Source organism: Lycorma delicatula, chromosome 8 (assembly GCF_047948215.1).
Source record: "Lycorma delicatula isolate Av1 chromosome 8, ASM4794821v1, whole genome shotgun sequence".
In the NCBI taxonomy this organism is placed as follows: domain Eukaryota; kingdom Metazoa; phylum Arthropoda; class Insecta; order Hemiptera; family Fulgoridae; genus Lycorma; species Lycorma delicatula.
The window spans coordinates 138,898,090-138,916,206 of record NC_134462.1 but is presented as its reverse complement, the minus strand read 5'-3'; the positions used below and the strand labels follow the sequence as shown (position 1 = coordinate 138,916,206).

General features: G+C 30.4%; 1 protein-coding gene across 3 annotated transcripts in view; it reads right to left on the bottom strand.

The window, feature by feature from the left end:
- The window catches only part of metro (membrane palmitoylated protein 7-like protein metro), a 64,735-nt gene that overhangs the window by 21,472 nt on the left and 25,146 nt on the right, over positions 1-18,117 (bottom strand). For 2 of the 3 annotated variants that reach the window (XM_075372341.1, XM_075372340.1), the window contains exons 6-9: positions 14,015-14,211; positions 11,186-11,304; positions 5,068-5,412; positions 2,176-2,378 (exon numbers count right to left, since the gene is read on the bottom strand). In XM_075372341.1, coding sequence (XP_075228456.1) covers positions 2,176-2,378; positions 5,068-5,412; positions 11,186-11,304; positions 14,015-14,211 — 864 coding nt within the window. The remainder of the gene's footprint in view (positions 1-2,175; positions 2,379-5,067; positions 5,413-11,185; positions 11,305-14,014; positions 14,212-18,117) is intronic. The other variant, XM_075372342.1, reaches the window with a different exon arrangement.

Genomic DNA, 18,117 nt, shown 5'->3' with positions numbered 1-18,117 from the left:
AGTAGCTAAAAGTTAAAAGGTAAAAAACAGGTCTGCTATCCTAAGCCCTTCATTATTTATTTTGGGCCCAAGATTTGAAAAAACAACAATTTGTAAACTTAACTTAAGTAAACATTATAAGATTTAGTTATGTAACAAAATGAATTTTGGGTACACTGAGATGAAGTCCCACGTTTACTCTTTCCAAAAAGCACTTTTTGACCTCTGTATGATGTAAAATAAGTTTGCTTCAACTCATGAAAAAAGTGACAAAAATGTTTGTTTTTACCTGTTGGCAAGTTAGAAACTAGTCTATTACTAAAGAAAACTTTTTTTTTAAATATAAAAAAAATATTTTTTGGCCAGTACAAGGTGGGGTATCATCAAAATCAATAATAGTGATACAATAAAATTTTTGAAAATTTGTTGAATTAGAATGGAACACCCCTAAAAACAAAAACCCAGTAATAAAAAATAAATTTAAAACAGGTCTAAGTCTTGAGATTTTCCTCAAAATATTAATAATTAAATAAACAAATTTACAGCCACAAAAAAGCTTATTCTTTAACATCAAACCAGTAGAATATTTTCTCGACCATCAACAGAAGGGCTACAACATTTTTCATGAATATAAAACCTGAAAATCATAGGTACTATATTCAGAACGCAGCAAGAAACAGTAGTGTTAGTGACCTTTACATCAAAAAATTGCTCAATTTTTATATAATATAACAGAAAACTTAAAATTTAAGAATTTAACAAAACTAAGTTAATTATGTTCTTCTATGTTAAGATCATAAAAAAAATTAATTCTCCAAAACATAATCTTGAGTAAGTGTACAAAACGTGTGGAGTGTAACATGTAATATAGATGCTCATCACTTGCTGGGGTGATGGAAACATCTGTGCTGTCACCAGGTAAAGCAAAAATGAAGGGTGCAAGAAGGGATTACAAAACACAGAAAAGGGGCCAAAAAAAACTTCTAACTTTCTAAAATAAAAAAGCACGTAGACAAAAAATGTTAGCGGGAGAAAAAGAAAAAAGAACTGGAAGATGTGACATATGCTGTAGGTCAGTTCTAAATAACAGAGAAATATGTAAATAAAAAAAAGAAGAAAAAAAACAGTTTAAATTCAGTATGAAATTACATCAACTCAGATCAGTGTGGAATATAATACCTATTTTTGTAAATTTTATCTGATTATTTATCATAACTACTGGCACAAATTTCTTATTCTAAATAAATCTAGAAGAATGATTCCTGGTACCATAATCTAGGAATTATTCAATTTATTCAGTAAAACAATTTTTAAGGAAAAATATTTTAATTTTTATTTTTGGAAAATGCTTAAACTTTTTAAAGAAAATTATAACAGATATATATATATATATATCTGTATACAAAAAAAATCTTTCTGTCAGATCAAAGAAATAAAACTAGGCTATAATATAAATTTTAAGTCTCTACAAAGAATGAAAAATGCTAACCAAAAATTTAGGATGATTATCTCATTGTCTGTCCTCCTCTTTCTTCACCATATGGTTTAAAAAAACTTGGAAATTTTTTTTTACCATTCTCTATTACTAGTTCCAAGGTAAGATTAGAAAAATACTGATTTTGCAGAATTTTAACTGTACAGGGGGAGGTCAATTAAAATTAAAAGATATTATTTCCAAGAGTAATATTAGAATTCTAATATTTTTATTAATTTTTAATATACATGGTGTGATTATTTTTTTACTTCTAATTTTCCAATCACCAATCATTTACAGATAATTTTATCACTGTGAAGTCTACCTGCTTACACCTTTTAAATAAACTCATTCTTGCAGTTTGCATTTGTTTAATGTGTTAGAAAATTGAATTTTCTTTATTAAAGAAGTTAACTTTTTCTTATGGGTTTTGTAGCCTGAATCATAAAAATTAATATTTTCTTTCAAAGTTTGAATCGCTATTTGTGATTTTATGTAACATTTTAGGCTAAATCTTTTTACAGTCATAACTTAAAAACAAAATTTTTTGATCTGCATTTATAAAAACTTTACTTTTTAATTTTATTAACAGTCTTTCATAACTACTTCCTTCTATTACTTAATCGTATACTGTATAAATAAAATTATTAACATACAGAAAATATTGAAAACATTACTATCAAATAGTGAAATGTAAATAATTTTACATTTTATAATTATACCTGATAATGTGGATTCAATATACAAACATATCCAGCATTAACTAAAGACTGGACACTTTCTGATGAGGTTCCATAAAAATTTCCTTTGTATTCACCATATTCAAGAAATTTACCAGCAGCAATATCTTTCTCCATAGATTCTCTACTGACAAAATAATATTCCTTCCCATTAACTTCACCTGGACGAATAGATCTTGATGTAACTAAAAGAAACGCAATACTTTAGTTTTCTTATTTGCACAACTATTAATAGTTCATATTTATTAAAATACCTAGTCTACAAAAACCTGGTTTATCATTTAATAGTTTGAAAAAAAAAAGTGTGAATATAATAGAATTTCATAATATGAGGAAAAAATTTCAACATTTTTTGTTAAAAAAATATGATTTGTCTTCTCAAGAACAAAAAAAAAAAAAAATGACACAGAAAACACTCACTTCACCAGCTAAAGATATATCAAGTTTTACCAGGCAATTCATTTTACAAAAGAAAAGACAATGTTGAGACCAATGTTTCATCATGCACTTAGAAGTACAGAATGAAATGCGGCTCAAATGTGAAATTATATGGCCAAGTTGGTCTCAGATGGAAGTTAATATGGTATAACACAGCTCATTCCCAACGATTCTATGATTTTACTTAAATCAAAGGTTCTCTAAAATTTGTAAATTTTTCTTTAAAATAACATTCTGAAATATAAAAAAATATGTAATGGTGGACCATTCACTACAAAAATAAAAAAATAGTTTCTGAGAATACAACTAAAATAAATTTTAAATATCACTGACTAATATGGCCATTGTGCATTAATAAATGTATTCAGTGAAATTGGACTCAGTGTTGTTTAGTCTAAATGATGTATGGTGGATGATTAAATATGGCTTCAATTACTGGCATTTTATCCTTGGTTCAAAACTTTCAATTTCCAGATGCTACTCCCTAAGCCACTGCAGAAAAATCACATAAAGAGATTTAATGTCTTACCAAAAATCCCTTTTATTTGACTTCTTACAAAAAAAATCAATTACATGATTGTAATTTAAATAATTATTGCCTGTTAATTTTATATCAATAAATATAGATATTCTTAAACTAGAAACACTCTAGAAAAAAAATTTTAGTAAGAAATATTTAATGGTTCAACTGGCTGTATGAAACAAAGAGTTTAAAACTTACAATCACAAGTTAAAAAGTAAAATTTTTGGACCTAAACTAGCATAAAGATCAAAGCAGTATGATTTATACGTGATTAAGTAACAAATACATTAAAAGATCTAGATGAGAATGAAATGAGAACAATAAATCAAGCAAAATCATATCCTTTATTATATAAAATATATAATTATATATTTATCCAACAGTCTTCCAGCTACTGCCGGATCTGGGCATAGTGTATGTAGGTAAATGCAATTACTGCTACAGGCTTGAGCTGCAATGTAATTGTAAATGTACTGGTAAAAATGTAGTCCGGGACAGACTTAGGTTGACCACTCCTGAGATGGGTGATAAATCGAAAACCAATTACCAAAGAACACCGGTATCGTAATCTACAGGTTGGGCGGAAAGTCCCTTTACACTGTAATAAATAAAGTTTAATCAGGCTCTACTGCTGCCAATTCTCACTGCTGCTGGAAAAGGTGGGGAGGATAAGCTGTGATGGGGATTGCCTGTTTCATTTGCAGTGGGATTGAGTGTGGAACAATAATGGATATGACTGCTTTCACTGTCAGAACGTTTTTTAGTTTGTGTGTGGGTCCATGAATGTTTACACACTGGTAAAACATTGGAGAATATTATGAATGTTTTCTTTGTAGGTTTTGGAAAATCATCACCATATGCCAAATATTAATGACATGCAGTGCTGATGAATACCAGAAATGAGATAAGTGCTCTTGTGCGCATGCACATATTCTGCAGAGTTAGACATTCTAAGATCGACAAGCTAGAAGCGCTTGAAAGTTAGATGTTTTTGTCAAGCCACAGTTAATGAGTTGAGCGTCTATGACCTTGATTGACGTGTTTATGCGTGTCAGTTATTGCTTGAACGCTTTCCGAGAGCAAACAATAAAAAGAACATTATGTTCTTGGATGAGTGTGTGATTTATCGAAGCTCTTGAAACCAAAATGTTTTTTTCTGGGTGAAAGACAATCCTCACTTTTTTGAGGAAATCGAACACAATCTGCCTACGTTATGATTTGGGCTGGAATGACAGCTGAACATCTCTTGGTCCTTAATTTTTTAATGGCACAGTTAATCAAAAGTTATCAGAGAACAACTGATGAGAGGCTGCTTCCACAATTAACAGCAAAAGGGATCGCTGACACCGAATTTTGCTTTGAATGTCCGTAGATGTCTCGATGAAATTTTTCTGAATTCCTGGATTGGATGAGGGTCAAAAGAGTTACCGGCTCCAATGCTTTGGTTGGCAAGAAGCCCTGACCTCACTGCATCTGACAATGCACTCTGGGGTTTTGTAAAAGAAGAGATCTGAAAATGCAGATACATCAACGAGCAGTTCCAAGATGCAGTTCGGTCAGCATTTGAAATGATCACCCCTGATATGCTGTTGAAGATAAACAACCAAACATAGAAGCCCATACAGCTATGCTTTGAACATGGTGGAACCTACACAGACATTTTAAATCCATAGAAGGTATGCTGCACTTATTCTAATAATTTCGTAACTAGCATAAAGAAACTTCCTGTCCACCCTATAGCATCTTTTATTATATTACACCTAAATACAATATTTATTGGGATTTTTATTTTCATATTTTTAAAAAATTCCTTCTTTTTTATTTCATTACACTGAAATAACCATTTTGATTTGTATTGAAAATATATTAGTTTCAGCGAACTAAAAGAATTAATAACAACAAAAAGTAATTACATGGTATTGGAGTGCGATATTTGTCAGGATCTGTAGCTATAAGTCTTCGTTTAAGTTCATTCCGTCCAACACCAGGAGGTCCAATAAGTACGATCGGTCGAGGTAAACCGGGACGTGGATAGAGCTTGGCGACTTCTTCGTAAGTCGGCACTTCTTCACGATCAAAGTCCTCCCTTTCAGCTGCGTCATAAAGTATCTTTTTAGTCTTGATGCCCTGACAAGAAGGCACATTGCTAGTAACAGCTGAAACAGAACAGATGGAGGGCGGAGGTGGCAAACCGGGATAGCACACATCTAGCCCGATCCCTGAAATACTACTGGATCGAGTACCAACACATCCTTCTTCTGTAACAAACACAATTTTTTTCCCCAAATGATATCAAAAACAAAAACTGAAGCGTTAATAAAAATAAATACATGCAAAATGAGTAATAATGAACAAAAAAAACTAAACTGAAGCAAAGCTACAGGTGAAAACAAAAGTGTGTTAAACCACATTAAAAAAAATAAAATAAAACCAAAATTAATCTGTGTTGCAATTAACTACAAAAGGCAGCGAAAAGAAAATACCATGCATAACCGTGAAAGAAAACAGAATATTCTGCCTCAAATTTCTCATTACATCAATATAAATTTCTGTGCTTAGTTTTTATTATATAAGCAATAATATTATCAGTATAAATTTAAGGGCAAAAGAACTAATATTTGGCAAGAACAGAATAAGACTATATAAAAAAAGAAACTGAAATAGAAAATTTACTAAGTCGGAACTTAAGGTTACTTTCGGGTTTTAGATTAAATTAAAGATGCAGATAAATTCTCATGACATGAAAAGAATTGAGGCAACACTTTTAAACTACTTTATAAATCAGATGGAACTAATTTACTATACGACTTAAAGGACCAAGGATAATCGCTAATGGCATAAAATTATAACATGATATAAACTGAAAAACTCATTTTAAATGTCCCAAGGTACTACTACAAAGATCAAATTTCTTATAACAGGCTAAAGCAGACATCAATCTTTAATTAAAACAAATTAAAAAGATATTTAAAAACAAATTAGTAATTTGACATATAATAATTTAATTAATATCAAAATAAAAAATAAGCTATTAATGGAAAAGTAAGCTAAGATGGGTGGATAAAGAGACAAATGAAGAGGTATTGCGGCAAATAGATGAAGAAAGAAGCATTTGGAAAAATATAGTTAAAAGAAGAGACAGACTTATAGGCCACATACTAAGGCATCCTGGAATAGTCGCTTTAATATTGGAGGGACAGGTAGAAGGAAAAAATTGTGTAGGCAGGCCACGTTTGGAGTATGTAAAACAAATTGTTGGGGATGTAGGATGTAGAGGGTATACTGAAATGAAACGACTAGCACTAGATAGGGAATCTTGGAGAGCTGCATCAAACCAGTCAAATGACTGAAGACAAAAAAAAAAATGGAAAAGATCAAAGTTAAGAGAAATAAAATAAATCACTTTTCATTCAATTGATTAAATAATAACTAAATTAATCATTATTATGAATAATACAACAGAATAAAAATATTATTAAAATATAAATCAAAGTTCTCAGTTACATAATAAAAAAAATACAATGATTTAATAATATATATAGTCGCATAAAAATTAAATAAACTTAATCATGTTTTTGCTAACAAAGATGCTGAGCCTGCAAAAGAAAAAATACACAAATAAATAATCTGTTAACATAAAAAAGGTACAATTTGCAATCGATAAGCAAAAATTATCAGTAATGAATGTAGGACTAGTATGTGAACATTAATGTACCTGCACAGAAAAACAAAAAGAAAACTGTTAAGTATATTTACAAATAATAAATAACATGTAAAACTGCCCTCCCCTTTAAACAATACATACATATAACAAAAAATATTTCTTTTGTGACAGTGATGACAGCTAAAAGTAAAAACAAAAATATGAAAGACACTTTATAATGTATGAAAATACATTAGAAAAACATAAAAAGATGTTTATTATTTTCTTATGTAATAAGTAATAAATTCATACACAGTATATATTCAGTTCTCTAGTAATTCAAATTTAATCTTACAGAAAAGGGTATTCCATTTTAATTCAACGAATGATCAGTGTATTTACTATTTTTGATTTTGATGATATTTGGTACATGATAACTTCTGGCCACCTTGTAGTGGCCAAAAAATATATTTTTATATTTTTTAAAAATTTTCTTCTAACTCGCCAAAAAACAGCCATTTTCATCACTTTTTCCACAAGTTCTTATTTTACATTGTACAGAGGGCCAAAAAGAACGTTTTGCAAAGAATAAATGTGGAACTTCATCACAGTGTACTCAAAATTCATTTTGTTTTATAACCAACTCTTGTAATTTTTACTGCAGTTACGTTTAAAAATTATTTTTTTAAATTTTGGGCCCAAAATAAATAAGTACGGGGTTGACAAGTAATGAAGCCAACAAAACTGCTTAAATCACCATTTCTTCTAACAGTAAACAATGTATCCAAAAATACTGATATTATGTATTTTTTCCAGATTATAAAAATTAAAACTAAACTCACTAGAATGAATAAATTGATAATTAATAAATAGTCAATTAAAAAATTATAAATATTAACAATGATAAAACATAAACAATTTAAATACATTAACAAATTGTTCAATTCACTTTTACTCCTGCTAATGGAAGTTATGACTAAATCTTGAACTTTTTTATAACAAACTTAACATAACTTAGTGCCCCTGCCATTTTTTTATTGAGTACAACTTATAAGTCCTTATTCTTCTTTGGTGTAATGTTGTCTCCTCTTCCAGTAGTTAATAGAAAAAGCTCTAAAGGGGATGAGAATCTTAAAAATATTTTCCAGTTGAACCCGTGTTTCATTATCCCTCAATGATTTCTTGAATGAAGTATTAGGACCCTGTGGATGGAAAAAGTGTATTCAATATTCGTCTTCACTTGCATGTAATTTGACTTCAATGACTTCGCCTAACCACCACTTGCCATCATATACGCAGCACATATAACTTTTACATTTTGGTTTTAGTAAACCTATGAAGTAATCAGTATACCAATTATCATGTAAATGATTCTGATTCAGAGGTCACCTGGATGCCAAGTGCTGAACAAGCTTTATTCACAGACTTGACTATAACATACTGAGGCTCAAATATATCGTGACTTTTCAGTTCGCTTTCAGTATCATCTTGTGGTTTTTGTATTTTGGTTAACCATTTTGTACACAGTGCTCTGCCTGGAATTAATTTTAAATTTGGATTGCTTGTTGAAAGTATAAAAGAAATTTTCCAAGAGATTTCTTAACCGATTCAGTGTGACAGCTAAATGGGTCAGAGCTACTTTTCTCATTAATATAAAATATTTGTCTAAATATTCAGTTTTATGAAAAGTACAGATATTTTTTGTTTCAGTACATCCACTTCTTAAAGATATCAATGTTACTTGCTGTTCAGTAAACTCTAAAATTTTGTGCAGTACTGAAGATCTATTGTAAGTCAATTTGTGACATAATGTTTCAGTGTGAATGCCAATTGAACTTTCCATAATCCATTTGTGTAAAATGGACAGGTTCTTACAATAATAATAGAAAAATTATAAAACTACCAATTGCACCTCACTTTGTCATATCCCAGTTTCTCTGAAGCTAAAATAAAAATTTCTCTAATTAATAAAATTAAAAATAAAAGATATCGCATAAAAGAGAAGTTCTTCACTGCTAATAAAATTACTTTTTAAACAAGTGCGCATTACCTAACCACAGTATTAACAATACAACATTCACCTTGAAATCAAAACAGTAACCGAGCCTTCTACAATGTTTACATTCAGGATTATGCAAACAGTCATGTCCATGCATGTCTATTCACTTTCATGTTAAACATGAGTTGTGTCATACTTTAAGTAATTAAACTATTTAGAATTTCATATCTATATCTCATTATAGACATATCAAAATAACAAAATGAATTTTGAGAACACTAAGACGAAGTTCAATCTTTACTCTTTGCAATAAGTCCTTTTTGATCTCAGTAAAATGAAATATAAGAATGTACAGCTCGTGGAAAAAGGCTGGTTTTACCTGCTGGCAAGTTAGGAAATAGTCTATTATTCAAGAAAAAAATGATTTGAAAAATATAAAAATATATTTTTTGGTCACTACAAGGTGAGAAGTTATACACCAAATATCATCAAAATCAAAATAGTGATGCAATAAAATCTTTGAAAATTTGTTGAATTGAAATGGAATACCCCAAAAGTTTAATTACTATTCATGTTTTACATGAATTAATGATTATGACAAATTACAAAATGCATAAAACACCTCATAACATATACTAGAAATTAACAATTCACTCTTTACTGTCAACCAGAATCTATTTCTTAACACATCTTACAAGAGAACTGATGTCATAGAATTTCAGTTATAATAATCACATTGAAACAGTAAACCAAAAGTATAGCTGAGGTAAAGAAAAATATTCTTTATTTTGGATCGCTGCTTCAAGCTACTGTTATTTTTATCCTGTACATACTGAGAAAGTGTAATTTTTAAATGTTGCAACAGAATAAAATATATGTCGCTACTGTCTACAGTAACACAGTTCTGTATTTTTAGTTTGTGAGCTCAACTTCAAACTTTCAAATTTTAGAAATACAGTGATGATGCAAAAGTTAAAAAAAAATATTGCGTTTGCTACTGTTATCTTAAATGTAGTTTCTCATGGTGTTCAAAGTAAGTTGTGGCTCCATTGTATTTTTATTTTTTTGGGGTGGGGAAAACAAGAATGTCTGTAAAATCCCGGTATGCGACTCTACTTTATACCTTCTATTAATGAAGCGAAAAGTAGAGTTTAAGATTTTAAGTTACACAACCGTAATTAACAGTTGATCATTTGGTACAAACCATACCTACTAATTAATTTAAATATAACAAAATAGATGAAGAAAGAAGCATTTGGAAAAATATAGTTAAAAGAAGAGACAGACTTATAGGTCACATACTAAGGCATCCTGGAATAGTCGCTTTGATATTGGAAGGACAGGTAGAAGGAAAAAATTGTGTAGGCAGGCCACGTTTGGAATATGTAAAACAAATTGTTAGGGATGTAGGATGTAGAGGGTATACTGAAATCAAACGACTAGCACTAGATAGGGAATCTTGGAGAGCTGCATCAAACCAGTCAAATGACTGAAGACAAAAAAAAAATAACAAAATAAAAGTCTTACATAGTGTTACACAGTGTTGCAGCAAACATTTTCATGGTTTCAGCCTTTCTTATGAATATAGATTATATTAGATTTCACTAACAAAAAACAAATTAAACAATAAAATTAATAGATTTAGAATTTTCAAGACACTTTTAAACCATAAAGCTGAATGAATATTATCTGATGAAATGCAAGTTTTGTCTCAACATATGTAATATTTAATGAGAAACCACTATAACAGAATTTCCATATGCCATGAATTCTCTATTATACATAAAATTAGTAAGAAAAGGATGCAAAAAAGCAACTTAAAGAGACTGAAGTGTAGGTTTTGACTTTCCGGATTGTGGGAATATGCATAATTTTTTTTTTCAATATTCACACAAAAATACTTTCAGTCTCAGAATGACATCAGGTTACATGACACTGCATTGAATTAACATTGAATTAATCGAATGGAATACTTCCTCTTTTTCAAATCCAATCTGTCATACAAAATAAACAAAACTAATTTTCTGTAAATGTCTCTTTACTTCCGATCGGGTATTGTATAGAGTACGTATACAAACATTTGTGAAATAATTAATTAAAAATATATATATATGTATAATAATAATATATATATATATGTATAATAATAATATATATATATATATATATATATGTACATGGATATCTAAGTATTCTTTTGTTCATATATGCAAGTATATATACATCGTATACTGTGTATCTATAGTACAGTAGTATTAATTCTTTCTATGAAATGAATATTGTAAACCAATATACAATTCACAGAATGATGGTGAAATTTTTCCACAAATTTTAAATAGTTTTATTTCTTTTATCATGTGTCTATAAGATAATAAAAAATTTAACAAACCTTCGGCATTATTCTTATCTACTTGTGTTCTTTCATGAAGGATTCGTCGTTCTTGTAATGCTCTACTCGGTATAAGACCTGCTCTCATATCTCTGTCCCCTTCCTTTCTTGCCTGCCACCTAAAACAAAGTAATCAATAGAGTAATTTTTCTATAAATTCAAGTACAAAAATTAGCAAATGTAAAATGAATTTTGAAATAGATTTCACATAAATAATAATAAAAGTAATAACATAATACGGTTATTTATAATTTGATCCATAGATTACTAGAAGTAAATCTTCTTATCACATAGATAAAGACAATTTTTTAGTTTGTTTTTTATAATCTGAATGTAGTTATTAAAGTAAGCAAAGAAAGATAAGAATACATATATACTTAATATTTTAAAAACATATTAATAATTTATTAACAGAAGTGAACATTCATAACAGTATGGTACAAGATGTGCATTGAAGACAGCATGAATTATTAATGTGATGTATCATGTGGATAAACAAGATAGAAAAAAGCTACGATTCTGATTTTGACAAATTTTATCAAACTAAATTAATACATTTGTAGTAATTAAAAAATGGTAAATACATATTCTTCTCAGAATACTGCTGTGTTAAAATAAAGTTTGTAAAATGATAATTGTGATGGGAACAACAGGCAACCCCAATAAAAATATGTGAAAAAATATTGAGGAAAAAACAGTACAACGAGAAAGGACATAAGAAAAAGAAACAAAAAAGAGTATAAAAAATTAAATTTTCAACCACAATTTCTACAAAAGAGATAAGCCCTAAACAATTAGCAAGTCCTGCAACATCCTAAAAATAAATCTCATAAAACGTGTAAAATAAACACAAATAGAAATGAAATTCAAGCCAAAAGTAAGCTACAGCTGACTCAGAATGAATCATTTATGACTTCATTTATCTCATTTCTTCAATAATTTTAATTTGAATTAATTGTTAAAATAATTAATTATACAGCTTTCCACAATATTAAAAAAATAATTTAAATAAATGTTTTATTCTCAGACAAAAAAAATGACCTAAACTAAAGTTAATCAGACTGGAGGGAGATATTAAATGTAACCTTGAATTTGACCTTGAACTTATTTCAAGGTTAACATGATTTTTCAAATGGAATGACCTATTTCTAATCCACCAATGAAAAGAGCAGAATATTTTACATTGGAATATGTAGTCACACATAAGATCTTGGGCCTTTTTTGAAGATCATACAGCTAACCATCAGAGGTAGCGTTATACGGGTGATAGTGTTAAAAGAGTTACACATTTTGAAGGTCATAGAATATTCCTGGAATATTTACATTCCAGGCTATTTATCTTGCAAACTTTTTTGGGAAAGTGCATAAAAATGGTTTTATACTATCGTAAACACTAACTCTGATGGTTAGTTAGCTGTATGACCTTCAAAAACGGTCCAAGGTCTTACGTGTGACTATATATTCCAATGTAAGTTTTCTGCTCTTTTCACTGGTGGGGTCAAAAATAGGTCATTCCATTTGAAAAAATCATATTAACCTTGAAATAACAGTCAAGGTCAAATACAAGGTCAAAATTAGGTGTCCCCCCTCCAATCTGAGTAACTTTTATTTAGGTTATTATTTTTTTGTACTGTCCATAGTTTATGAGAAAATTGCCTGGGGCAATTAAAATGAGACACTCTGTATATACTGCTGAGCTTGCATTAAAAAATAAATCTCCTGATATCAAAGGTAGATCTAAGAATTAGACATTTTTGAACATACGTGTGTCTGCAGTAAAGGATGTTACTTAATGTATACATGTCCAAGGCTATTTAATTTGGTAACATGAGTTATGAAAAAGGTAAAAACTATAGCGGAATACAAAGACCGGCATAATTATAAAATAAGAGTGTAATAAATATACTGAGAATAACAAATTAGACAGCAAAGAAAATGATGTAACTACTCAACAGAATGATTATTAGGGGGTTTTTTTTTGGGAGGGGGGGGTTTGAAAACCTGTACTTATTTTCTACAAGTAGTTAAAAATAATCTACTCTTAAAGAATTAGAATAAGATTTTTAATGTTCCTATCAGTAAAGCCTGTTTAGGCTCAAACTGAGGGGGGTATATAACCATGAAGGTTTAATTTAATTAGATAGATTATTTGACCATTTAGTAGATGGTATTCAAGGGAATCGCTAGGCCTATGACTGATATGTTTTTCACTTTGTTATATATTTCTTCAAATTTTCCTTCTAATTTTAATAATTCCATTTTAAATTAACTCGGACCAAAATTAACAGTAATTATATACTTTTAATTGCCAAATATATATCTTGGTCAAGATACTTGACATATCTGTTTACACAAGCCAACTGAAAAAAATGATTAAATTTTTGAGAAAGAGTATGAATTGAATAGCCGATTAATAAATTTTATGACTATAAAAAAAGTACAAATATTCCAATTAACTAATGGATAAATTTCAGCAAAATCCTACCTACAAATCAAGCGTATTTATTAAAATTGAATGACAACATATTACAAGTTACGTGGGATGGAAAAAATTGTTCTCTATTATTACTTACGCAGGAAAATATTGAGGAATGTAGACTGTGATTCTGATAAAATCACAATTTATTTTCAGTATCATAATCATTCTATTTTCCTTGGAAAACTTGAAATTTCAAAAATACAAAAGTTAATTTTTACACCTCTTTTAAAAAATCTATCTTTATTAAAATAAAAAAAAACAAAAAAAACAGTCATTTAAATAAAATAAACTGACCCGATATAAAATTACAAATACTTAAAGAAATCTACAATCAATATATAATTACATACCAATAAGCATCATCCTGACTGACGATATGTAAAACATCACCCTTCACGAAATCAAGACCGGCTTCTTTGCAAGGTATATAAGGATCACCGAATGCTGAATAATCAAAGTGCGCTCTTACTCTTACTTTGCTCTCCCTTATACCACCCTTACCATCTGCTGGTACCAATTTGAATGTTATTGTCCCTTCTGATGCTTGCTATAAAGACATAATAAATGAACATCATGAGATTAATAATCAGAAAGGTTAATAACACAAATGTAGCTTACCTACATGAAAGGTTTTAATAATAATTTTCCAATTGTTTTTATTAAATGACCCCAGTTAAGCAACAAACTCGCTTCATAGATGATATGTTTTAAGCTATTACAAAACTTCTCTTTAAAGTATCGCTGAATCAATCTTACGAAGAAAACTTTTTTAATTGACTCAAGATAAATCTTGGGTTCATTTAGCAGACAATTATGATAAAAAAAATACATATATAAAATATTATGCTTATGTTATGTACATTGTGCAAATATGTTCAAAAATATCAATGAATGTAGTAAAATAATCAAAATGTAAACTTATACAAATTACTGTGACAAATACTGTAATTAATTTATTACCTGCTTCATTAATGTCATCTGAATGATTTTAAATGAAGATGTTTATTATTCAGTTAGAGACTATAAGTAATAGCAGTTTCAGCATGAACTCGTAATAGTTTTATTGTACATACATATTTCATAAACAGTCACACAAACATATACAATTTTATTTTAAAAAATATCTGTAAGCACCTGGAATTTGACAAAAAATATGTTTTAACTTTAGTTTCGATGAACGAGAATATAACTCACAATACTCAAACAATAATTAAATGTTATATGTAATATTAATAAGGCATCTTTGAATTTAATTTTTGTAATGAATAAAAATACTGTTTTTTTTACATAGCATGTGCAGTATTTTCCTGAAATATGCCAAAAAAAAGAAAAAAAAAAGAAAAAGAAATCGAGGATTGTCTATGTGAAAATTCACCGAAATGCCAACAAACATTACTATATCGCTAGAAATTAAAAATTATTTTATCAAACATTACATCACCGTGTACAGTTCATAAAATGTAAGCACACTTACATGAATTAATTTCAGAGTATCGGTTCCATCATCAGCAGACTTATAAGATACACATATTCAGAATATGAAAGTTAAAAAAATTATATAGTCAAAAATATTAAATATTTCAGCATGTATACACTGATGCCATATTTACATGTACGGCGAGTTAAACTCTATGAGAAGTGTATGTATTATAATTCAGTTTTTTATAATGTCTGTTTTGATTTTATTATTTATTAACTAAAAGTTTATATCCAGATAATTAATACTTTGAATTTTATCTATTTCATTTGTAAGTATTAAGTTTTTGTTATATAAATTTAATTTATTATTAATTATGTTAAACGACTCAAATGTTTAATTTTTAATTATTTATTATCAATATTTTACCTACATAGCTCATGAAAAATACACATGAAATTTTTCTTTGGGTGAGGTATGTTGAAGTATTAATTATTTGGATATAAATATTAAGTTAATAAATAATAAAATCTTAACAGACATTTGTAGAAAACTAAATTATAATACATACATTTTTCATAAAGAGTCTCACACCATGGATATATAAAATAAATACATTAAAAATATGATACATATTCACTGATAATAAGGAGAAAATGAATAAAGAAACTGATTGTATAAAAAAAATAGAGCAAATATAACTGGATATAACTATTGATAGATTAATTAACAAATATTTAAATAAAAATGATAAATATGAGAAAACCACATTAAAACATTATAATGATTATAATCATCAACAAAATAAACACAATGGGCATTTAAAAAGGATGCAACCCTAAGATTAAGAAGGTAGAAGTCACGCCAAGGTAAATTTTATTTCTCCCTACATGACAGCTGGCAACACTGTACTCAAGGTTAGCAGTTTGTAACAGTTGAAATGTCCTTCTTATGCACTAGTCCTATAAATTTGTTTCTATTCTGTTGACTATGTTGTTTTCCAGGGACGAACGTGTGTTTATTATTGAAATGTATTGCGTGCATAAATCTTATGAACAAGTGAAAGATGAGTTTCGAATAAAATTTCCCAATTCTTCAGTTTCTAATAAGTTGACAATATCGCATTTGATTAATAAATTTTGTGAGACTGGGAGTGTACCCGATTGAAAAAGCACAGGTCAACTGTCACTGTTAATAGTAAGTTCTGGAGTATGTGAAAGAATGTTTGACTCGCTCAACCAGAAAATTGTTCAGAAAGTTACATTCATAGGCCAGGCTCTTTCAATATCTACAGTTTTCAGGGCTACTAAAAAATTACAATCGCATCGGTATTGTTCAAAAACCAAAAGAAGCAGACTGCAGAAAATATTTACAGTATTTTCATCTGTTTCGTTCTCTTGATGACAATGATATTGAAAGTTTGGGTTATGTTTATTTCAGTGAGGAGGCACGGTTTCACTTAGATAGCTATATTAATAGCCAAAACTGCTAAATACAGAGCGCTGAAAATCCTCACGTGTTTCACAAACAACCATTAGACGCACATAAAATTGATGTTTGGTGCGCGATCTCCTGGCATTGTGTAATAAGGCCTTTATTTTTTGACAAATTTTTAAACAGTGTGGTTTATCGCAACTTAATCAAACAGTTTACTGCCTTGTTAGATTTATATGAACAAGAATGTTGGTTCAAGCAGGATAAAGCAATGTATCATACTGCTAATGAGATGCTAGATATGTTATGGGAATCTTTTGGCCATCATTTGATATCAAAAAAGTTATGGCCTCCAATATCTCCAGATCTTTTTCTTTAGGGGCATTTAAAAAGTGTAGTTTTTTAAAACAATCCTCATACACTTGAAGAAAGGCTAACACTGAATATGAGCCTACGAGTTGGGGGTCCCGCAAGACTCTGTGCTGGGCACTCTCTTGGAGAGTGCCCAGATATGGAGTTCTTTGCCAGGCTTATCTGCAGGAGGTTGAAGTCTTCGGATTCACCGACAACCTGGCCCTACTGATCAAAGGAAGGGATGAGAGGTATGTGGAGGCCAAAGGAAACATTGCCATGGCAATGGTGCACCAATGGATGGTGACTCACGGTCTGCAAATAGCATCAGAAAAGTCGGAGGTGCTGGTGCTTGCAAGACGATGCCAGCTAAGGGAGATGCGCTTCACCATTGATGGCGCAGAGATAAGCCGCCTTGAGGGCCAAATACCTCAGGGTCTGGATGGACAAGCACCATTCATTCGGACCTCATGTAGAGGAAGCAATAAAGATGGCAGAACAACAGCTGAGGACTATCTCAAGGCTGATGGCGAACACAGTAGGGCCTCGAGAGAAACATCGAGTCACAGCTGGAACCAAGACATCAGTCCTATTGTATGCGGCCCCTGCATGGAAAAGGGCAGTGGTGGTTCAGAAGTACAGGAGGAAGCTGGAGGCTGCTTCTGAGGGTGACATGTGCCTACAGGATGGTCTCCTACAACACGATCTGCATCATTGCAGGAACGCCGCTAATAGATCTCTTGGTGGAGGAACGATGCTTGCGGTTTGAAGGTGTAAACAAAGAGAATGCAAGGGCGCAGATCATGGCCATCTGGCAGCAACAGTGTAGGTGAGCCAGGTAGGCCGGAGGACTATGCATTTGATTCCGGACATGAGTGCTTGGGTGGGGCATAAGCATGGTGAAGTTGGATACTGCCTCACTCAACTACTTTCTGTCCATGGGGGACTATGATAGCTATCTGCATCGCTTCAAGTGGAGGAGAATGGTGGGTTGCAGGTACTGTGCGACGGCTGACAACCGAACACACCTGGTTTGACTGTGCCAGGTGGGAGAATGAGAGACGTCAGATTCCGGTGGCCGTAACAAGACAATGTTGTCAGATACATCCACCAGTGTGAGAATGGATGGAGGGAGGTAGAGAGAGTGGCTCATCTTGTACTAAAGGAGAAGAGGGAGTAGCAACTCCCTTGACTGGCACACGACCCTTGATGTCATCAGAGATGTTGAAATGTGTTTTATTTTTGTATTTG